Source organism: Tauraco erythrolophus, chromosome 11 (assembly GCF_009769465.1).
Source record: "Tauraco erythrolophus isolate bTauEry1 chromosome 11, bTauEry1.pri, whole genome shotgun sequence".
NCBI lineage: Eukaryota > Metazoa > Chordata > Aves > Musophagiformes > Musophagidae > Tauraco > Tauraco erythrolophus.
In genome coordinates this window covers 9,665,426-9,686,798 of record NC_141475.1, presented here as the reverse complement: position 1 = coordinate 9,686,798, position 21,373 = coordinate 9,665,426, and the positions used below count along the sequence as shown (strand labels likewise).

General features: G+C 52.0%; 1 protein-coding gene across 3 annotated transcripts in view; it reads left to right on the top strand.

The window, feature by feature from the left end:
* Nucleotides 1-12,806: 12,806 nt before the first annotated feature.
* Nucleotides 12,807-21,373, top strand: part of PAX3 (paired box 3) — an 80,819-nt gene continuing 72,252 nt past the window's right edge. For 2 of the 3 annotated variants that reach the window (XM_086618115.1, XM_086618112.1), the window contains exons 1-4: nt 12,807-12,891; nt 13,882-14,117; nt 15,551-15,680; nt 16,339-16,473. In XM_086618115.1, the coding sequence (XP_086474241.1) occupies nt 12,807-12,891; nt 13,882-14,117; nt 15,551-15,680; nt 16,339-16,473 (586 nt within the window). The remainder of the gene's footprint in view (nt 12,892-13,881; nt 14,118-15,550; nt 15,681-16,338; nt 16,474-21,373) is intronic. The other variant, XM_086618113.1, reaches the window with a different exon arrangement.

The following is a 21,373-nucleotide window of genomic DNA, read 5'->3' as shown; positions in this document are numbered from 1 at the left end:
TGTTGGCCTTAACCTCTCTGTTCTTCAGTTAATGCATCTGTAAAGTTTGATAATAGCATTGACCTACCTCACAGGCAAGATGTGAGGCTTTATCTATTAAAGTTTTTAAGGGATTGGAGATCCTTGAAGAGGAGGTGCTATAGAAGTGAAAGTATTATTATAAATGATACTGTAGTAAGAGTAAATATATGTAAATTAATGGACATAAAAAACAGCAATGTTTTCTAAGAAAAATAAATATATAAAATATGTACATGTGTACATCATACGCACCAATACATGATTTACCTGTTTGTGCTTCTACTGCAAACGCAGCCAGCATGCCTATCAGTGTTAAGCTCCGGTACCTGGCAGTTCAGGTGAGCCCACCCAGCAGTCACTGCTGTAACTCCATCTCATGCAGACATGCTGAAGCTGGCTGTGAGCGCTCGTGAAGCTCAGCTGAGCTCACTGTGTAGCTCTTATGTGGCTTTACTCCTGCCGGCTCTCTGGCTGCAGTGAGCCGCTCGGGTATGGCAGATGCGCTGCCAGCAGTGTCTGGGAGAGCTGGCTAGCTTGCACCAGCTTGGGTGTGTTTACAGGAGCTGCAGTCACAACCGAAGCTATTATGTAGCTATGCCCTGAAATACTGATTACAGTAAGAAATGTGTACTCCATCTTTTTCTTTTTTTTCCCACATCATGGTTTTATTCTTGCCTTTTCTCTGTAAACAGTATTTGCCATTTTGACTAAACCAATGATTTCAACTGGGATCCATGGACTACTTCTAAAGAATCTGCAAAAGGTAAGTAAGAAAAGCAAATCGATCATCAGAAGCTTAAATTTGTTACGTGAGTGTCAAGTTTAAAATGTTTAGAGGTTGGCACGTTACAAGCAGTTGAAGATCGCAGGCCTAAACAGGATTTTCAGGCTTATTCACAATTGAACGATCATATTACATATCAGATTCCTACCCATATATTTGAAAATATTTCAGAGCCAAATTAAAATGGACAGTCTGACCATATGCCAAATCCTTCTCTCCACTTATGCAAATTTTGGGAAACTCCACTGGTTTCAGGAGCGTTAGTCTGGATCCACATCACAGTACCAGTCAGAAAAAATCAGGCATTGTATACATCTCTGGCTACTGTAGAATCCCAGTATTATATTTGTATTTTGAGTTCCTTTGAGTGTACAGGTTGCTTCTCCAAAGCCAAACTTTGCTCAAGTTTCAGTTAAAAAAAAACTTAAGTAAAAAAACAAAAAGAGAAAATTTGTGTGGCTGCTGGTGTTTTATTAATGTAACTGTTTCAGTCAGAACACTTGTGTTTTCTGGTTGTTTGAAAACACACAGAGATACGCAGCTGAAGGGGTATGCATCAGTTACACTACCCACACATCTTACAGAAAAAAATGGTGCTTTGGGACACTCTGTGGGAAAGCAGAGAAGGCGGGATATACCACAACACCATGGGGAAAATCATGGGAAATACAAGCTGCTGGCTTTTTTTTTCCCTTGTACTCTTTTTTTTTTTTATGCTGTGCAACATTACTCTGCGTTACACAGTGTGGGGCACAAGCAGCTACAGCCAAGAAATGGAAGTGCCAGGAAAGTAAACAAGGGCCTGAAGCTTTCTCAGGAATTTTTTGACCTCTGCGAGATCACAGGCTGCGTGAACTCTGAAAGATTTCCGGTTGTGCCAAAAGATCTTAAATTTTGTGTAGCGGTAATCCCCTATTCCTCTACCTGAGTGGAGCATACTGGACTTCAGACAACAATTAAATTAAATGTTACGTTCATGACTTAGAATAGGCTGCCAGCCATCAGTGGTATTAGTCCAAGAGAGGGAGAAAAAAGCAGATAGGAGGGCAGAACCCAGCCTAACAACATGGACCTGAATGGGGAATCATGTACTGTAAACCTTTTCTGTCTCACCTGGGACAGGTGACTACCACCTCTGCTTGAGAGAAGTTCTTACTGGAGCTAAGTGCAGCCACAGGAAAAAGCTCAGTATATGCTCTTTGTGGGGAGCTTGTGCTGTTGCGATGTATGGGGATGCATTGGGACAATCACTACTGCGTTACAGCTTTACTCCTTTCATGTTGCCCTTCTGAATAACTTGTGCTCAAGAATTCAATTTTTTAAAGCACCGTTACGTTTTTAACACATATCATGTACCTTCAGTGCCACAGTGTAGAAATTTTTCTTTCTACTTTCTCCTTTGAAAGTGTCTCTGATAAACACTGCGGCTGCAGGGAAGAAATTATATTCCTTTCTGCATCACCAGCACACAAGTAGTGAATAATCATACAATATTAATTTACGTAACGGCAGGTATTCATCTGTTGAAAGGCAGGTTTGACAGAAAAACATTTGAATGTTTCATAAATGCATGGAAGGTATAAAAACCTCAATTATCTAGTTTGATTGGTTACAAGGCCTGCATAGAGAGATACTGCTGTGTTCCTTTATCATGCAAAAAGCAACATAGCAGTTACTCTCATATTTACAATCATTAGAAATGTACCACAAAGCCAAATAACAAAACAGTAGCTAACAGCAGTGGATACTGAGTCTGAGTCATACATCCCTGCAAGTTAGGTCAAGGACCTGAATTTCCAAAAGTGACTGGTAGTTTAAGTCCGATCTATTTTTGTCTGGGTTGAAAGAGCATTTTGGAAGCACATTTTTAAAATCAGGCTCAATAATAGTGTTGTGGGCTGAGAACCCAAAAGACCATCTTACTCCGAAAAGCGAGGTTCTGTCTGCATTTATACTTTAGAGAACAGAAAAGAATAAACTTCAATTATTTTTTCCTTACACTGCGAAAATAGCTTAGTAAAATACGGTAGATTACAGGTGCGTATTGAAATACTGTTGCTTCTTACCTTAATGCTCTTCTTTTGTAGCTCAAATTACTCTTCACAGGGTTTCAGGTTTGCTTTCAAGGCTTACATCCCAAAGTAGCTTCTTGTATATAACACTTTGTATAAAAGGTCTTTCACAAATGATGGAAGAGTGAGTTGCCTTCATGCAGGCACCTAGCACAGACTGAAGAATACAGGTGTGGTTACAGGGTTAATGTGGATTTACAGTTGAAATCCTATTTCAGTGAGCAATTTCACTTGTGTGGGCAAAGTTTCAACTGGACAAGACTGCTGGTTGTGCAAACAGACAAAATCCCATGAATGGGAATTTTGGGTGTATGTGAACTACAAGCTTCTCTGGAAAAGAGTGTACAATCGTGGAATTAGACCATGAAAACATTTACTTAGGGGAATAGTTGGGAATCCCAAGGATAAGTGCTGTTGCAGCTCCCTTGCTCGTGCTCATGACCGGCACAGTCCTGTCTCTTTGCCGTATCAGTGTTCTGTGTTATGAGTGAAAATTTAACAACTGCTGAAGAAGCCAATATTTAAATATGGATGTGTACATCATTCAGAGGAATGGTTATTAATCGTCTCTGACCTGCAGGCTTGAGCATAGACAGTGTGTTTCATATTAATACAGTGTGAGGTATCTGTACGGACATGAAATCCAGTGCCTAATATTCATTGGAAATAAAAGTATAGGAGAATTGTTTGACTAACTTTGTCAGAACTCTTGGTGTGCTCTTAAATCCTCCTGAGCTCAATGGTCCTTTTCCCTGTCTTACGGATGTTTTGTAGATATAATGTCCCTGGCTGTCCTGCTGGTCCAGAGAATACTTCATCTCACTGGAAGTTAGTTGATTTTGTTAGCATATTATATTGACAAAGAAAACTTCAGTCTTTGTATTAACCTCTGCTCATTTAAACCAAATCAGAGACTGCTCCCTGTCAGTTGCCCCTTGGTGCAAGATCTTCACACAAATGTTACAGATGTTCCCTTGGTGTTACAAACAGTCAATGGGTCTTTCATGGCTACAGTTTGTGATGTTTCTGAAGGGTATTTAAATTTGGTGGCTCACTTTTATTGAAGCTAGAAAACCCAGCAACTTACCCTGCTTCTACATTTTATCCGGGTGGATGTAGAAATTGAGATATTTGGAAGAAATGCCACAACTGCACTAACAAAATGCAGTTTCCATCATGGGGGATACATATATTCATATATATGAATAGATATATATGTGTATATATACATATATATGTATATATACACACGTATATTTATACATATATTCATTGATCTTTGGTCAATGCAGCATACAATACTTTTGCTTGTGTTATGGGGAAGGAGCAATACTGGCCTTCCATTTGGCACGTATCTCCTCTTACTAAAAACACCCAGGTCTGCAAGTGGCCTCGCAGCTCTGCTTCTGAGCCGGTCTCAGGCTTACCATTTGCATGCCATGCAGATTGTGAGATTTTGGATCAAGGTGATTGTAATCTCTTGCGACTAGCTTCAGCTAAGAAATATCTCAGCTATTTTAAGGAGATTTTTACAGTAAACAAATATCGTGAGGTTGATTTGTCTCATTGTATTATGAAATTTGGGAGGAATAGCTTGAAGGATTTTTACTTTCTTTATTATTGTTTATCCCTCAGACCTACTCCTGATTTGTCAAGGAATCTAAACTTCACACTTCAGCTCATTACAGGTCCAGAGGCAAGCAACATTTCCCTATCCTGTCTCTAGGTTGTTTAAGCATTTAGCAAAATCTAACAAATCCATTTCAGTTAGTATTTTGTTGTCTTTTGATTAATAGTGAATAGCAATAACAGCATTTGGTTTTGATAGTTTTTTAATAACTGAAATTTGAGAAGTATGCTTGAGATATAAACCAAAATTTGCTTTCCTATTAAATGGGAAGAATGAGACTTTTTATGAATTACAAAATGTGGTGATGAGCAATAATTCCAGTTTGATTTCTGCATTGTAAATAAGGACTCGTTACTCGGCCAGGTAATATTAGGAGACAGAAAAATAATCTTCTGTCAAAACAGCTGTAACTATTGCAGACTTTGAAGTAAATTAAATTTACCGTAAAAATAAAATAGAAACCACACTTTCTTCCAGTCAGGTAGTAAATGTTTCTCTCTGAGAATAACTTAGATCTCCCTGTATTATTTAGGTATCAAAATCGCATGGAAAGTAGGTGACATTCTAGTTGTACTGGAAGTTCTGCTTTCTTTCTGAAGGAGAGGGAGGAGTCTGTCTTCGGTTACGATCACTAAAAGTATTCTTCCAGAAATTAACTGGGTCATGTTGCCCCCCCCCCAAAAAAAAAAAAAACAAAAAACCACCCGAATTTCTTTTCTGTGGTTCACTTTTGCCCAAAGCAAACAAACCATCAGACTGGGACACAAGCTTTCCTTCCCGCAGGGGAGATGTGCTGCCGATGGCATCAGGAGTGCTCGGTGCCCGCAGGGTTGGGGGCAGGATCTGGCCAGACCTGGGGAGCTGGTCCCTCCCGAAGCCACCCTGAGGCTCACCCCGAAGGGTGGCCACGGGGCCGCGGCGAAAGCGCCCAAAATCACCCGAGTCGTGCGCTGCGTTTGTTCCCGTTCTGTTTTACTTAACCCAGCAACGCACTGGCGTTGAAACCACGCGCCTGGCGCTGGCACAAGCAGTGGTCGGCGGCAGAGGAGCAAGATCCTTTGATTTTAGCACGGGATGGGCGGCGGAGAGGAAGGGGCAGCAGAGCAGCGGCATCAGCCCGCTCCCGGCCCCGCTCTGGGGATGGGCGGCCCGGGGGTAACCGCTGAGGGGAAGCAGGGGATGGAGGCGGACCCGTCGCTCCTGCCGCCTCCTCCTGTGCTGCCCTGGACCGGGAGCTTGGCCCGCTCGGGCGGAGGAGCGCGGTCCCGGCACGGCCCGCAGCCTGCGGCACCGCAAGCCCCAGCGGGCGCTGGCCCACGGCTCCGCACCGCAGGAGCCCGGCCCGGGCGGGGACCCGGAGCCGCTGCCGGGAGCAGCCTGGCCGGGCAGCCAGCGAGCGGGTGCCGGCCCTCCTTGGCCTGCGTTCCTCTCCTCTTTCTTGCTTTCTCCCTCCTCTTTTGTTTTCTTGATTGATTTTTCTTTCTTGCTGTCCTTCCTTCCTCCTTTCTTGCTCTTTCTTTCCTTTTCTTTCCTTCTTTCCTTTTTTCTTTCTTTCTTGCGTACTTTGTTTCGTTCTTTCTTTCGTTCTCTCGTTCTTCCTCTCATTCTCTAGTCCTTTCTCCCGCTCTCTCTCTCTTTCTTTCTCTCTTTCTTTTTCTCCTCTCATTCTTTCTCTCTCTTTCGGTTTCTCTCTTCCCGGATTTTAATCCAGTTCATCTTTAAAAGAATAAGTGGTGAAATCATATAGCTGCGGGCAAAATACCGATTAATGAATTCAATGTCTGAGCTAGTAGGGCTGCTTTCCCTTTAATATCGTTAATTCCTGGCTCCGTCATGTTGGATGAAGGGCGCGGGGGGGAGAGAGGGAGGAATGTTCCGGGTACCCCGATACCTGCCGGTACCCCGATAGCTGTTGGCAGACCCGGAGTGCGTCACGCAAGGCCACGCGTGTTCCTCGTTGCCCCCCGCTGCTATGAAAAATCCCTTGTTCCGAAGGCAAATGTATTTGATTAGTCCGAGCCGTGGGTCCGTAAAACACTCATGGTCTCTTTGCTGCAGTGAAACTCCCGGTGGAAATCTATTGTGATACTGCTGGAATTAATCATCATTCGTGTTTTTACAAGTAATTAACGAGGATTAGACGCTTCGTTTAGAAATGTGGCTGTTAACTGCGGGGGAGGTGGGGAAGGGAGATGCGAATTTCCCCTCCCGTGGGTGAGACTCGCAGGTCGGCGCGGGGGAGCCGACCCAGCCTTCCCTTTCGGGAGCGCGGCGGGGTATTGCCGCCCCTCTCCGAGATGAATCCCAAATTCAACTGCAGTCTTTAAAAACATAATTAAATTACTAACACATGCCTTTTCCTCCCGTCTCTTTACAGGGGGTAGCCAGCCCTTCCCTGCCGCCGTGGCCCGCTGAAGGAGCCCCCGGGCTCTGCCGAGCTGGGGGCCGGCTACCAGGCTGCGGGAGCCCGAAGCGCACACGCCGCCGCTCCCTCCTGCCCCTCAGCCCAGAGACTGCAGATGCAGCTCTGTCCTCGTCCCAGCAGCCATGTGTTAGCATGGAGTGGCAGATGTAGTATCGCTTACTGGAGGATCTGGTAGTAATCAGAAGGGTGAGGAGTTAGTGAAATACATGTTGTATTTATTGCCATTTTACAGGGAGAGAGAGGGCGGCCGGTGCCGCAAAGGGAGACATTTGTAGGGTTAAGTGTTCCAGCCTTGTCCCACGGGCAGCCTCGCCGGCCTACGGGGAATTGGATTTCGCCGTTCCCGGGGACCACCTTCCAGCCCGGGGCACGGCCGGTCCCTGGGCCGTGGGCAGGTGCCCCCGAAGGCCAGACCCGGGGGCACCTCGGGGCCCCGGTGGCGAGAGCTACCTCGGATATACCCACTCACGGAAATGCTTTGCCTTCACCCTTCAGATTTCCCTTTCCTCCGAGGTCCAGGCAAGAGCGATCCCTGTGGCCATACCCTCGGAAGAAAAGTCCTGATTAGGGGCGGTGGCACAGCCCCCTCCTTTTCCCTGGACCCGGACCGCGGGGCTCCGGAGTGGTCCCCGGGGCCGCCTCAGGGGTGCCTGGAGCCAGGATCTGGGGAATTCTGTCTCCTATCCCTGCCCTTGCTCCTCCGGTACCGAGCCGCCCCGCCAGCTTCGCGCCCCGCACCGAGCCCTTCTCCGGCTGCCAAACGCGCTGTGGCTGTAAATTAATGAAAATGTAACAACTCAAACGGGGAAAAAAAAAAAAAAAAGACGGTGCTGAGACGTGCGGATGGGACATAAAAGCGATCGAAAAAGGTTCAAAGCTTTCGGTGATGACTTTTCAACCTTTATTTATGTGCCTATTAATGCAATATCCATCATGGAGATATGCATCTTTATCCTTTCAACTGATATGCTGGAAATCAATTGGATATGCAGATTACATTTCATAAGTTTCCAAATGTTAATCTCCCCGGCCCTTTGCTGGTAATTTCTTTTTTCGCCAAATAGTATTATGTTTCTGCCACAAGAAAAAAAAAAAAGAAGAAGAAGAAGAAAAAAAAGCCCTTAAAACAATTAATCTTAAGGCTACTTGTCTCGAAATGCTTGCTAAGGCTCGGGCCCAGGAGCCACGCAGGGGACAACGTTCCTGCCAGCTCCGCTGCCGGCCCGGGACCTTCCCGAGGCACCGGCCCCCGGCCCGAGCTGCGCCGGAGCGGAGGCGTGTGAGGGCTCGGCCAGGGTCCGCAGTGCGGACCTTGGCGAAACTAGGGGAGATGTCCGAGCAGGTATTTTTCCCTCTAAACCCGGAGGTGGGGTGGGTCTGGCTCCCTCCTGTCGAGCACTGCCTACTCGGCGGCTCGAGAAGCGATTCCGGCACGTCCCACCGTCGCGTCGCAGCGCCGGGGCCGTGCTTCCCGGCCGGCTGCCCCGGGACGCGGCGGCGGGGCTCCGTCACACCCCCCAGCTCGACAAGTAATGTCCCCGACCACCTCTGGGACCACAAACGGGAACGGAGTGATATGCAAAAATACAGCCTGGAGAGGCTTTCCCTGGGAGGGCTCCATTCGCGGAGTTTATTTTTAAGAGAGAAACTGGGCTGTGTGTTTGTCGCTCTAACCGGCCGTTTCTCTGGCGTCGCCGCCCGCGGGATGCCGCAGGGTGCCACCACCTCCTGCCTCCCTCCCTGCCTCGCTCCGCCACCCCCGCCACCATCGCGTCCCCCGCTGAAAGCAGAGGATTTGTTAACCGTTCGTATTACTCTAACCTCCAAATTAACTAGGACAGTACTGAAGTTTCTCTTCTGTGGCATTTTACAAGTCGCCGTCGTACGCAGGTCACTCTCGTCCGAAAAAGTCAGTATCGATTCGATTTAACACGCCCCTGGCCCGCCGCAGGGCTCGCATCCCCCGCGTCTCGCTTGCGGCGGGGACGGTCCTTCTTAACGCGGAGCACGCTCTCGGAATGGGCCAGCGATTGCTGGGAATCCCGCAACCCCCAGCACCGCAGCTCCCAGCATCCCGAGGTAGCCCATGTCCAGAGGCCTCAAATCCAGAGTTTTCTTGGGAGGTGTTTATTGCGAGGGTAGCGTGGAGCACGGACCAGAAACACCAGGCACCCGTACACACTGGTTATGCCAGTCTTTCTTTAATTTTCTTTCTTTCTCCCTTCCCTTCCCTTCCCTTCCCTTCCCTTCCCTTCCCTTCCCTTCCCTTCCCTTCCCTTCCCTTCCCTTCCCTTCCCTTCCCTTCCCTTCCCTTCCCTTCCCTTCCCTTCCCTTCCCTTCCCTTCCCTTCCCTTCCCTTCCCTTCCCTTCCCTTCCCTTCCCTTCCCTTCCCTTCCCTTCCCTTCCCTTCCCTTCCCTTCCCTTCCCTTCCCTTCCCTTCCCTTCCCTTCCCTTCCCTTCCCTCTCTCAAGAGCACGTTTCTATTTACAAAGCTGCACTCTCCTCTCGCCTTCACCTCCCCTGTAAATAGTTAGGTGGAGAATTCCCACCGATCCTTAGGAGAAATTAATGTGTGCACGCAAACCCATAAACAGTGTAATTGATTAATTTCTAATAGAGAAGAAACCAGTAATGTTATCGTTCAGAAATGATTGCCTGTGTCCTTAATAGCTCTAATTTTCACTGTCCATTTGATGTGCTGGAGGTTTAATACAGAGTACTTACTAATCCAATTAAAAGTGCACCTGGCCTGGAAGAGCTCTGTAATTAGCAGGAGCATTTTTCACTATTTCCACTGGAAAACCGTGAAATCATCTGCTGGCCTAAAGGACTGTAATATGGGGGTGGGGGCGAGGAGGGGAGGGAGGAGCGGGGCCAGGCCTTCGTGCCTAATCTTTTTCCCTTGAATTTTTAACAGTTCCCATGCGGGAGGATGCGGCTGTTTCATCTCGGTGCCCTCCGTCTCTGGTAGCGCCGGACGAGACTAGGTGGGTTTCACACCGCTTTCCCCTCGGCGCCCACACGAACCCGGCCCAGGAGCCTGTCCCAGGGGAGCGGGGCGCCAGATCTGGGGGTCCGCGGGGGCGCTGGGTCCCCCGTGAGCCCCACGGGTCCGGGCACGGAGCGGGGACACGGGAGGTGCTGCGGGAGCTGCGGCAGCGGAGCGGAGCCGCCAGCCCCGTCGGGGAGGTGCGTCCAGGCCGCCCCTGGCCCGGTGCGACCGGCCCTTGGCCTCTGCGGGAGCGGCGGCGGCTCCGGAGCGCCCGAACCGCCTCCTGGCACCAGACGGCGTGGGACCGGCCTTGCCGGGGCTGTCCCGGGCGCGGCACACGGGCCCACGCACATACATGCGCGCACACACGCCACGCACACGGACGCGGCCGTTGCAGGAGGGGGAACAGTAACTCACAGTAACTGCCAAGCCCGTCTCTGGGTGCCGGGAGCGAGGGGCTCCGCTCCTCCTCCTGCTCGGGCGACTGGTCGAGGCTGTCCCCATTCGCGCCCCCTCCTCTCGTGTGCGTGGGTTACAGCCCGAAGCTCGCCGTGGCACTCAGCCGCGGGTGGGAAGGGCTTCTGCTCCCACGCCCGGGGCCGCAGCGGTACCGGTGATGAGGGGGTTGGTTAGGGGGATGCTGGTTGCGCCGCATGCGCTCCCGTGCCTCCGTGCTTCCCGCCGCGCGTTTCCCAAGCACGAATTAAATCTTAAATAGCTTCGTCCTTTGTTTTTGATAACACTTCTCCCACCTTCCTGCCTCGAGTAAAATATGCGTGGCAAATAGTGTGGTGTGACTGGTACCTTTGGGACACTTCTCCAGAGCTGTGTGTGCCGCACACCTCCGGATGCCCGAGCCCGGCGGGGCGGCCGCCGCAGGCTCTCCTTCAGCCGGCGGCCGCTCTCCGCTGCCCTAATCTGGTCGGGATTTCACGGGGCTGGGGTTTCATAGGGCTCGCTAGCGGTTTTCTCAAATCTTCGGTCATCGGAGTGCTTTGTAAAACACAAACGCAGTGTAAAACACACGCGGACTTTTCCTGTCCTGCGAACTTTTCTTGCCAACCCCTTTCTTGTGTGTGTGGACCTTTCCCGAGCAGAGACGGCGGCCGCTGCACACTCAAGATTCTGAGTTTATTTTTATGCATTTAAAAAGTGATGGAAACCTCTCGGTTTGGTGGCCAGGGCGCGGGGGTTGGAGAGAGCAGGACCACGGGCGGAGCCCCTCAGGCTGTGGGTGTCGCGGAGTGTCCGGGCATGGTGGCTCCATTTGCGGGCTACTCTGCCCCGAACCCCCCGATGCGGAGCCCGCTGGCAAACCCCGCGTTTCCCCGAGCGCCGCTGCCTACGCCGTGCCGGGGCTGCCTTTCCCTCGGCGGGCGGATTCGTTTATTATTCCGGTTCCGAATTTCTGCCTAAATAACGCGAACTCCCGCCCTCCCCGGGGCCGATACCTCCCGGCCCGTAAAGGAGAAGCGGAGTGGGAGCCCAGAAAACATTGTTTCCCTCATTTCAAAGAGGAAAACCTGAACGATTCTCATCCTTTTGATTGATTAAGGTCTTGAATAACTTGAAGCTCGGGAGTGACAGTTACTGAATAGACTATTGCAAATAAAGAGCACTGTGGAAAGCTGGGCTGGCACTTCAGAGTGTAAAGGAGGCGAGTTTGCTGGCACTTACCAAGTTATAAATAAAAGGCCATGCACAATAGTACCTTCTTTAAGGACAGACAGTCTTTACAACACTCCTGGCGTCATATCCTGCTGTGGTCACTTCAGCTCCTGGGCAGACTTTACCTCTTTTATTTTTCCAGCAGTTTAGTTTGAATACTACAATAAATTCCTGGGAACAAACGCTGGTTAGTAAGACTTGAACACGCACCGCCTCGCACCCGTACACACACGCATGTACACGCTCACGCACACGCGTGTAATGCAGGGACACACTCGTGCCGTAGATTTTTAAAAGCAGAAATCCCTACGGAGATCTCACTGGCAGCTCTCGCTTTTCAAACCCGTTAGCACCATTTCACCGTTTGGTCCAGGGATCTTTCTTCTGGACGGCGAGAGATTTCGGTGCAAAATAAATAAACAGAAGGAAGGAAGAAACTTTTTTCCTTAAAAAAAAAAAAAAAGAGGTTGTTCTCTCTCCCCCTTACCCCTCGCCAGTCGCGCTTGGAGGAGCAGAGCCAGGAGACAAAGCACTTTATGAGCAGCGAGGCAGGGGCTGCCCCTTCGTGCATCCCGGGCCCGGGCTGCGGCCCCGCGGAGCCCCGGAGGGACACGGGTCCCCGCGGGTGCTGGGTGCTGAGAGGTCCGGGCCGCCTCCGGCTGGTGCTTCCCTCCCCGGCCGTGCCGTGCCGTGCCATACTGGGCCGTACCGGGCCATGCCGAGCTGTGCCGTGCGGTGCCGTACCGGGCCGGGCCGGTCTCGCTGCCGTCGCGCCGGCCGGGGCGATGCGGCAGAGCCGCCTCGCTCGCCCAATCAGCGGGGGCGGCGCGGCCGGGCCCGGCGGCGGCGGCCAATCGCGGCGGCGCCGCCGTGGAACCGCGCCGGGGACGGAGCCGATAAATGGTCCCGGCCCCGCGGCTGCCGCTCCCCGCCGCACCGGGGACAGCGCCGCCGCCGCCCCCCGCCTCCCGCCCGCCCTCCCCCGCGCCCAGCCTCGCCGCCCGGCGGGGCTCCGGCCCCTGCCCTCCTGGTGCGGGGCAGCGCGGGTCACTGACAAAGGGGCAGCGGCGGAGCTGCCTCCTCCCCGCCCCCCCGACGGCATCCCCCACCCCCTCCCGGCACCGCTGCTGATTCGGTGGGACCTGCTGACAGCGCGGATCTCTCCTAGATCAGCCCTCACCTGGATATAACCCTGCCGGGCCGCCGCCGCCGCGATGACAACTCTGGCTGGAGCTGTCCCCAGGATGATGCGACCCGGGGCCGGGCAGAACTACCCCCGCAGCGGATTCCCGCTGGAAGGTAAGGCCGCGCCCGGGCTGCTCCCACTCGGAAAAGTTAGAATTGCTCTGTACCGGGAGGCCGGGACAAAGCAGCCCCCCCGGCCCGCCGAGAGCCGGCGCACGGAGGGCTCCCCGGACAGCCGGCACGGCTCACACCTGCGGGCTGTCAGCCGCCGTCCCGCGGAGGGGCTGGAGCAGCGCCCTGTCCCGGGACGGGCATGGCTGGGGCCGCTGTGGGGAAGGCCCGGCTGCGGGCCGGCGGCTTTGGCCTCGCACCCCGGGAGCGGTCCGTCCCCTCCGGCCGGCGGGAGCGCGGGGATCCGACCGGGAGGTTGGCGGCGCAGCGAGCCCTGAATCCGCTCTTCAGAAGAGTGAAGGGCAGTGATTTTGGGAGCGTAAAGTTAAGGAAAAAAGTGAGGAAAAAGTTAGGAAAAAAAATTAAAATCAAGTAAAAGCTATGCAAACGAAATCGAAAGAGTCTTTAGAAACGAGAGCACGTCCCGGGCGAGCCGGGCAGCTGCAGGTGGTGGTTCTTCCTCCAGGCAGCGGCGGTGCGAGAGCCCCACAGGCTCCTGCCCGAGGAGTACGGGCGTCTGCGGCGGCTCTGCCGCTGCACCCCTGGCCGGCCGAGCCGCCAGCCGGCCCCTTCGCCGCCTGGGGAGACCGCGGGCTTCCCGCATCGGTTTCCCCTCTTCTCCGCTGGAGTCGGGCAAGCCCTGAAACCCGGCTCCGGCGCGAGTGCAACAGGTGAAGCCGCCCCGCTGCCTTCCCCTGCCCGCCGGGGCGGCAGCGCGGGGCTCGGCGGGGGCTGGAGGGCCCCGGGCGCGCTGCGGGGCGGCTGGGCGGGGGAGGGCGGGTGGCAGCGAGTTGCCTTATAGAAAAGCAATGACAAAAAAAAACCACAAAAAAACAACCAACAATAACAACAACAAAAAAAAAGACCCAGCAGGATCCGAAGGAGACGTTAACGCCATTTCCCCCTCCTGCCTCCCCTCCCCTCCTTTTCTAGTCTCTACTCCTCTAGGCCAGGGCAGAGTCAATCAGCTCGGAGGAGTGTTTATCAATGGCAGGCCTTTACCCAACCATATCCGACACAAGATAGTGGAGATGGCCCACCATGGCATAAGGCCCTGTGTCATCTCTCGCCAGCTGCGAGTGTCCCACGGCTGCGTCTCCAAAATTCTCTGCAGGTACCAGGAGACGGGCTCCATCCGGCCGGGGGCCATCGGCGGCAGCAAGCCCAAGGTGAGCCCCTCCGCGCCTGCCCGGAGCCGGGCAAACCTTGGCCGCGGCGGTGGGGAGCGAGGCCCAGCCGGGACTCAGCCAAGGGTGGCCGGCCCCCCGTTCGGAGACGGGAGGCAGCACCCCAGGGAGGGCTGGGGGACTGTGCGGGGACCGGGAGTGGGTGCAGACACGCACCGGCCACAGCAGCGTTTGCCGCGTCCCGCCTGTTGCTCTGAAAGTTTCCTGCGGTTTTGAAAAATATTGTTGCAGTTTCGTGGCGATGACTATTTTTTTTTTAATTAAGAAAATGGTATTTAAAAAAACCCCAAACTCTTCTCAAACGAAACTAGGGAGAAAGGGGTAATTTTGTGAAAGCTTTGCTGTCCAAAGCCCCAAGTGCCCCACGCTCAACCCCGCGGGAGCCGCGAGTGGGCTCTGCGCTGCCGGAATGGAGCGGGGAAGCGATCGGTCAGAGTCAGGGCTGGCACAGCGCGGCGGGATCGAGCCCTCGCTTATTTCGTTGCAAAGCGCAAAAAAAAAACCCCAAACCTCTATTTCTGTCTGTCTGTCTTCCTATCTACTGCTTCTTTTCCTGCTCTGTTTTTCTGTCCGCTCCAAAGCTGCGTGTATTTATAGCTACACCGGTAAAAAGTTTATACTTACAATAATGCAGACAAATATGGATCCTTGTCTCAAGATTAGCCGCCTCCTCCTCCGATAGCTTTTCTTTTCCACAAAAACGAAGTAAAGGCTGGAGTTTCTGCTGGAATTTGCCTACTAGATTTTTTCCCCTTTATTGCTTCTAAAGTACCAATGCCTGAACTTTCCCTTTCGGTGTTAGGACTAGAGATACGTTTCAATAAGCATGTTACCCGAATGAAAGGCTGTTCCCAGCCGGGAGACCTTTCTTTTGTTTGAATTCGGCTTTATTTTAAAATCACGAGGCCATCGAAAAAAACTTTTGGTACTCGGACCTCTCGGCGTTTTTATTAGGCGACTTTTTATTTGCCGCTGCTAACTTTGTTCAACCGAAACTTTACTGACTTAGAGCTTCGCTCACACGGAGTTCTCCTCTAATCGCGAACCAGAATTTCTCCGGGATTTTCTCTCGGCCGCACGGCAGCCGGTGCTGCCTAATTCGGGGTTTTCCTTGCCAAGGGCTCGATCCCACCTTCCTGTATAACCCCGGAGGATTTGTTTGGAAGTTTCGTTTAACCCGGGGTGTGCTTGCCTTACGCGGGCCCGTCGTTACTTATTATGTCCCTTCCGATTTTAACCTGCCCGTTTTCGAGATGTCTCATAACGGAGTTTTTAAGCGGGGCCGGTGTCGGCTGCCGGCGCGGCGGCGACGGGGAAGCTCCGGCCGCGCCGGGGGTCCCGGCGGCGGCAGCCCGGGCTCCCGCGGCCGAGCCCGGCCCTGCAGACTGTGCCCGCTCGCCTTGTATTTACTGAAGCAGGTGACGACGCCGGATGTTGAGAAGAAAATCGAGGAATACAAGCGGGAAAATGCGGGCATGTTCAGCTGGGAGATCCGAGACAAGCTGCTGAAGGACGGGGTGTGTGACCGCAACACGGTGCCGTCAGGTACGGGGCGCCGCCCGGGCAGCGGGGGGGCTCAGACACGTCCCGGAGGGCCGAGGTCCTTACGGGGAGGGCAGCGCGATGCGCGAGGTGAGCCCCGTACCCAGCGGGAGCAGAGCCCCGAGCCGGGCTGGTGCCCATGAAGCGGTCGGCGTTAGCACGCTGGTACCGGCAGACGCGTCCCGAGAGGATTCCTGCACTCGGCGGGGTGTTTTCAATTAAATCACAACTGCGTCCCCTTTCCCTTCTCCTCCCCCCGGCTTCCCCGACGGGCTGCTGCTGCTGGCCGGAGACCCGGAGATGGGAAGCAGGAGGCGGGGGGCAGTTCCCTGTGCCGGTGCGTTGTTTGCATGGGGGGCACGCGGAGCCGGTGCGGTATTTGTGCGGGTGTCCCTGGGCTTTTCTCATCGCCCACTGCCCGGGCTCGGGAAAAAAAATACTTGCTGGGCCAGTGCTGGCGCGCGGTGCAGGACAGTGTCCTGTGAAAACTTCCGCAGGGGCGGGAGTGGGCAGCTGCTCCCCCGAAAGCCCCAACTGGTAGCAGCTGGGGGGGGAGCACGGGGCAGCGGCACTGCAGCGGGGCTCAGCTCCCCTGCCTGGCCTGGTCACCGCGGGGTCTGCTGGGAACGAGCCTGGTCACAGCTCTGCACTCCCCCCAAAGTGAGCTCCATCAGCCGCATCCTGCGGAGCAAGTTTGGGAAAGGTGAGGAAGAGGAGGCTGAGCTGGAGAGGAAGGAGGTGGAGGAAGGTGACAAGAAGGCCAAGCACAGCATCGACGGCATTCTCAGCGAAAGAGGTAAAGTCCCATTTCCCCCTGCTCTCTGCGAAGCCCTGGGATGAGCCTGTGCCAGCCCAGGGTACTGGTGGGTATCACTCTCCCTCTTCCCTTCCCTTCTCCTGGAGGTCATATTGGGGCCAGTGCAGTGGGAGGTGTAGGATGAGGAGCTAGCCCTGATGAGGCGGCTGCTACATCCCATCCCATCTCATCCTGTTCCCCCACCAGAGCAACCCTGCAGCGTGTGGGGATGGTGCGGAGGTGGGGGCAAAGATGGGGTCACCACCACTTCACCACTTTGGCTTTCAATAGCAGGGACGAGGGCCAGGGAGCAGGGAGGGCTGGAACCTGCCACAGAGCCCCCAGCACGACTGCAGCAGGGGCTGCTTTCCCAGGCCAAGCCGAGCAAAAGGCCTCAGCTGCACTGAAGGGGTGGTCGTAGCCAAAGGCTGCAGAGCCTGGAGTCTCTGCATGGGCAGGGCAAGAAGCAACACGTTTCATTTCTTCTCCTCTTAGAACTGCTAGGAAAAGCTTGTGTTGGTGGTTGGTCAGGGGCTGCGAGGAGGTTGCAACCTGAACAAGGCGGAGGTGAAGGGCTGCTCCGGGGGGCAGCTGCTGCCCTCGCTGGGGTTGTGCCCAGCTCTGCGGCTGGGCCAGAGCGGAGGGGCAGGCAAGGGCTTGGCTGGGCGGCCTGTGCGTGGAAGTGGCTGCCCAGCACATGCACAGGCACTGGAGAAGGCGAGACAAAAGTACCAAATGAGCTGGTCAAACATTTGTACAACTTTTCCAGCTTTTACAAAGAAGGCCTTCTATACACAATCTACACTTGGAGATGAACTTGGAAAACAAAGAAGGGGGAGTCCATTGAAACTCACACTTTGGCTTTGCGCAGACAAAGCTTCAGCTAGCAGCAGCTTGATGTGAACAAAAGAAGGCAACCTTTTTATAATTCAAGGAGAAAAGAAGAGAAAACAGCCCCACAAAAGGCCGAGAAAAGACATTATGGGCTTGCAATGAGGGATGAATTATTCAATGAGCCCCTAATAGCTGATGCTCTACACAGTTTTATGGACTCTCCACCATGGATAAAGTAGCTGTTTTTACCTAGAAAATGTTTCTAGCATTTCTAGACGTCTAGAGATGCTGAGTGTCATTCAAGAAGGACAACTGAAACCTGTTCTTTAAAAGTAGTATATCTCCTTGTTGTATAGGAACACACTCTAAAATACTCCCAAAACTTAGTTTTCGATTTGGTCATTAAAGTTTTCAGGCAGTTCTCATCTTCTGTGTGTCTGTGTTTGTGTGGATGTGTGTAATACAAACACGCAGAAGATGCTAACGAAGTAAGAGATTTGAAGGCAAGAAGGCACAGCCTGATTGCCCAGTCTAGCTGAGCCTGTATGATGGGTCCAGAGTTTTCCCCTGTACCTCCTGCAACACAGAACTGTTCTGAGAGGAGTGTGCACCAAGGGAAAAATAGCTAAACTCAGTGCCCTAGTTGTTAAAATATCTATCTTTTCTGCCTTCCTCACTTTCTTAGCAGAGATTAAAAACGGCAGATAGGAAGCCTTGATAATATCCCTGCGCTTTGGAACACAGAGTAATTAATAGAGACAGCAAAAGAAAAAAATTATCAATATAACCCACCCCTCTGCTTCTCTTTGAAACACTCTTCCTGTTCTTTGACTCTGCTCTTTAAAGTAGGGCTTCTGATCTACTGTAGAACAGTGTCAGGGCATGCGGCTGCTGCTCTCCAGGCTGGGGGAGCCCCACGACTTGCAGGAAAAGCACTGGGGCTGGCAGCACCTCGCTGTGAACGGGGGCTCGCTCATGCTCCCTGGCATGGTCGTACAAGGAGGTTGCGTTCTGCCCTCCGATGTACCTTCTCCTTCACTGTCTGTGGATGCAAGTGTCCTACTTTGCTTCTTCTGAGTTCAGACAGTGGCAAAATACCCCTTGACTAAAAGGGGCGGCACAGCCCTGTCCTGTCCTTGTGCACATGGGTTTTTGCTGGATGAACGTGGCCGGGCAGTTCTGTGCAAATGGCAGCTTGATAATCCTGTCTGTCCTGTGACAGGGCCTGGAAAGGTCTGGCAGTTGGAGGGAGAGTGCACTCTTCCCCGCAGCAATGCCTGCTCCCCCTCTCTGGCTAGAAAGCTCTTGCTTAATCTTATTACTGGAGTGGCCGGGATGCTGCAGTGCGAGAGAGCTCCTGCTCAAGAAAGGATTTGTTACCGTACACATGCCTTATGGATAGTAAGATACTATAGGGACAACACGCTGGTGCACTCATTGCAAGAAAAAAACCCAACCATAAACTAAGCCCACCACTACTTTCCATACCCGGCCAACAAAAAATTGTTCTGCATTAACTCCTAATGCCAGCAGAGGAGCTTCAATTTCACCCCGTCTATAAAAATCTCCAGGTCAGATCCTGCTCTCTTACTGAAAAAACTGGCAATGTTCCTGAGGATTTCGATGCTGCAGGATCGTATTTGCCAGTGCTCACCAGCCTGGCTGCGCGGCCTGGTGTGGCAGAGGGTGCCCGCTGACAGGGTGTCTCAGATGCCCTCTCCAAAGCTTCAGTTGCTTGTAGTATGTCCAAAGGTTATAACGGCAACGCGCAGCAAAACCCTCGTGCAGTAGTTCATCACTGAGTGCTCTCTGTGGGAGTGCTCTGTGTGACAAGAGTGAAAAAAAAAAAGTGGTATTTTGGAGTCTTTTAATATTTTGAGTAGTTTTCACAGCTCTGGTCTCAGGGCCTTGAGGTATCTCAGTAGCAGGAGTGTTGGTGCAGGGAGACGCTGTATTACTATTTCAGCCTCTGTTTACTGACACTTAAATCCTGTTCTCTCGGTGGTGTTTACAGATGCCACGCGTGCAGCCTGCTTTCCTGTATTTTGGCATTTCAGTCAGTGTCACCCTCTACCCCAATTTTGGATATATATTTAAACGAAATCTTGTTTGTCTCAGTGCTTACCAGGAAGCTTGTAATTCTATAACAGCATATCTGTATTTCTGCAGGCATGATATATTTTTCTTAAAGGCATAAGCCATAAATAAAGAACATGAAAGGGAAACTTTTGTGCCTTTATATGGCACATTGGAACATATTTTTAGCACAACCGCTACAGAAGAGGGAGTCACTTGTACCTTTAGTGGGAGCTATGGGCAGCATGGTTTGCTGACTAATCTGATAACTCCCTGCTTCATAAGATAGCTGTTGTTTTCTGGCAGAAACCGGTGGCTTTCGGTGCTCAATTGATGGGGCGTAGAGCTGGTCCTCCGGCCCGCTGCGAGCGGGCGGCGCGGACTGGGGTGGGGGCCGGGACCCCCCCGTCCAGCCTCAAAGGGGGCCTCTGTTCCCAGCCGGCGGAATTGGCCCCCGGGCCCTGTCCTGGCGTATCCTCCCCCAGTCATGTGCACCCGTCCAAAAAGGGCCCTACTCATCCCCAGCCTCTACCCTTGGCTGTACTGAGAGCAATTCAGGCTACAGCAGACTAAATTGCCTCCTTTATTTCCTTCTTACTTTCATCTTGGACCAAACCCTTCCCCCTTCTCCCTCCCCTTCCTCTTTTCTTTTTTTCTGTGTGCCTCAGGCTCACATTAATACAATTTCGGCACCACCCCTATTTTTGTGTGTGTATGTGGGGAGTTTGAAGGCGGGGGGGAGAAGGACCTTAGCACAAAAGCCTTGCTCAGCAGCCAGAAAGTTCAAGCTGCTGCTGCTGCTGCTGCTTCTCTAGCTGTGTGATGCTTTTCCTGTTTGCAAGTTTTGGGAAACATTTTTGCTTTGTACTGTAATGGAATTAGAGGACAGATGCTGACTGTAAACGGGACACGCGACTACCAGCCCCTAGCTTAAATATTTAGATGCAATGTTACAATTACTGACTTGATGCACAGGCTTTGAAGTGGTGGCACATGATCTAAAGGGTAGCTCGGGCTAGATAGGCTTGCAGATGTTTTGATTGGGGTTGGTCAGTATCATGCAGTCAGTTATTTTTAGGTTGTTAAACTAATAAAGGCAGTTTATTAAGGGACAGGATTAACATGCAGGCACCAGATATCACTTTGAGTCATCCCATTCATTTCTGCATCGTAGACAGTAGGGTTAGCGGCCAGAGCATGGGACGAGGCAGATGCTGCGTTAGATTTTGGTTGTGATTTTCTGATGCAGGACTTGTTGTGATTTTGCTCCAGTGTCCTGTCCGAGGGCGCAGTGGTAACAGGACTTACCCGTTGTGTGAAATACTGTTACGTCTTACGGCTGAGAAGCACAATGTGTTCCCTTACTTAATGTTCCCAGTAAAGATTCACTTACTGAATGAAACGTGATGACTGTGACTGCAGGCAATTATCATCTTGAGTCTGGAATTTCATAGAGTACTTTACATATTTGGTCACTAGCAGGTCTTAAAAATCTGCTTGTGTAACTTGAACAGAATTTATTTTCTGAGGCTCTCAGAGCTGACAAGAAAATAGCGTTTAATTAAGAAAAACTCCCTAGTGACTCCAGGATTTGGCTCAAGGCAGATAGCACTAACAGTATTTTCTGTCTTTTTGCCTTTCTTTCCTCCTATCTCAATCGTGTGAGAGAATCCAGTCCTAATTAGAAAAGCCAGGTGCTGCACAAGTGCAAATTGAAATAGGTGACGAAGTATCTTTTACCTGGACTATAACTCTGAGCTTTGTTTCTTCTGCCTGACCTGCTGTCGCTGTGGGGCTCTGGGCCAGGCTCCCACTTCCAAATCATTATTCTGAGCTAAAAATAGTAACTGATGACCTCAGCAATCAATAATTCACCAACAAGTGAGAGCGTGATGTCCCAGCATGCTCAACATTTTCAGAAAGGTGCTAAATGTTTGTGTTTTGAGTGACTTCAGAGTGGAGTTTGCTGCTCCAGAGATGCCAGGAGCAG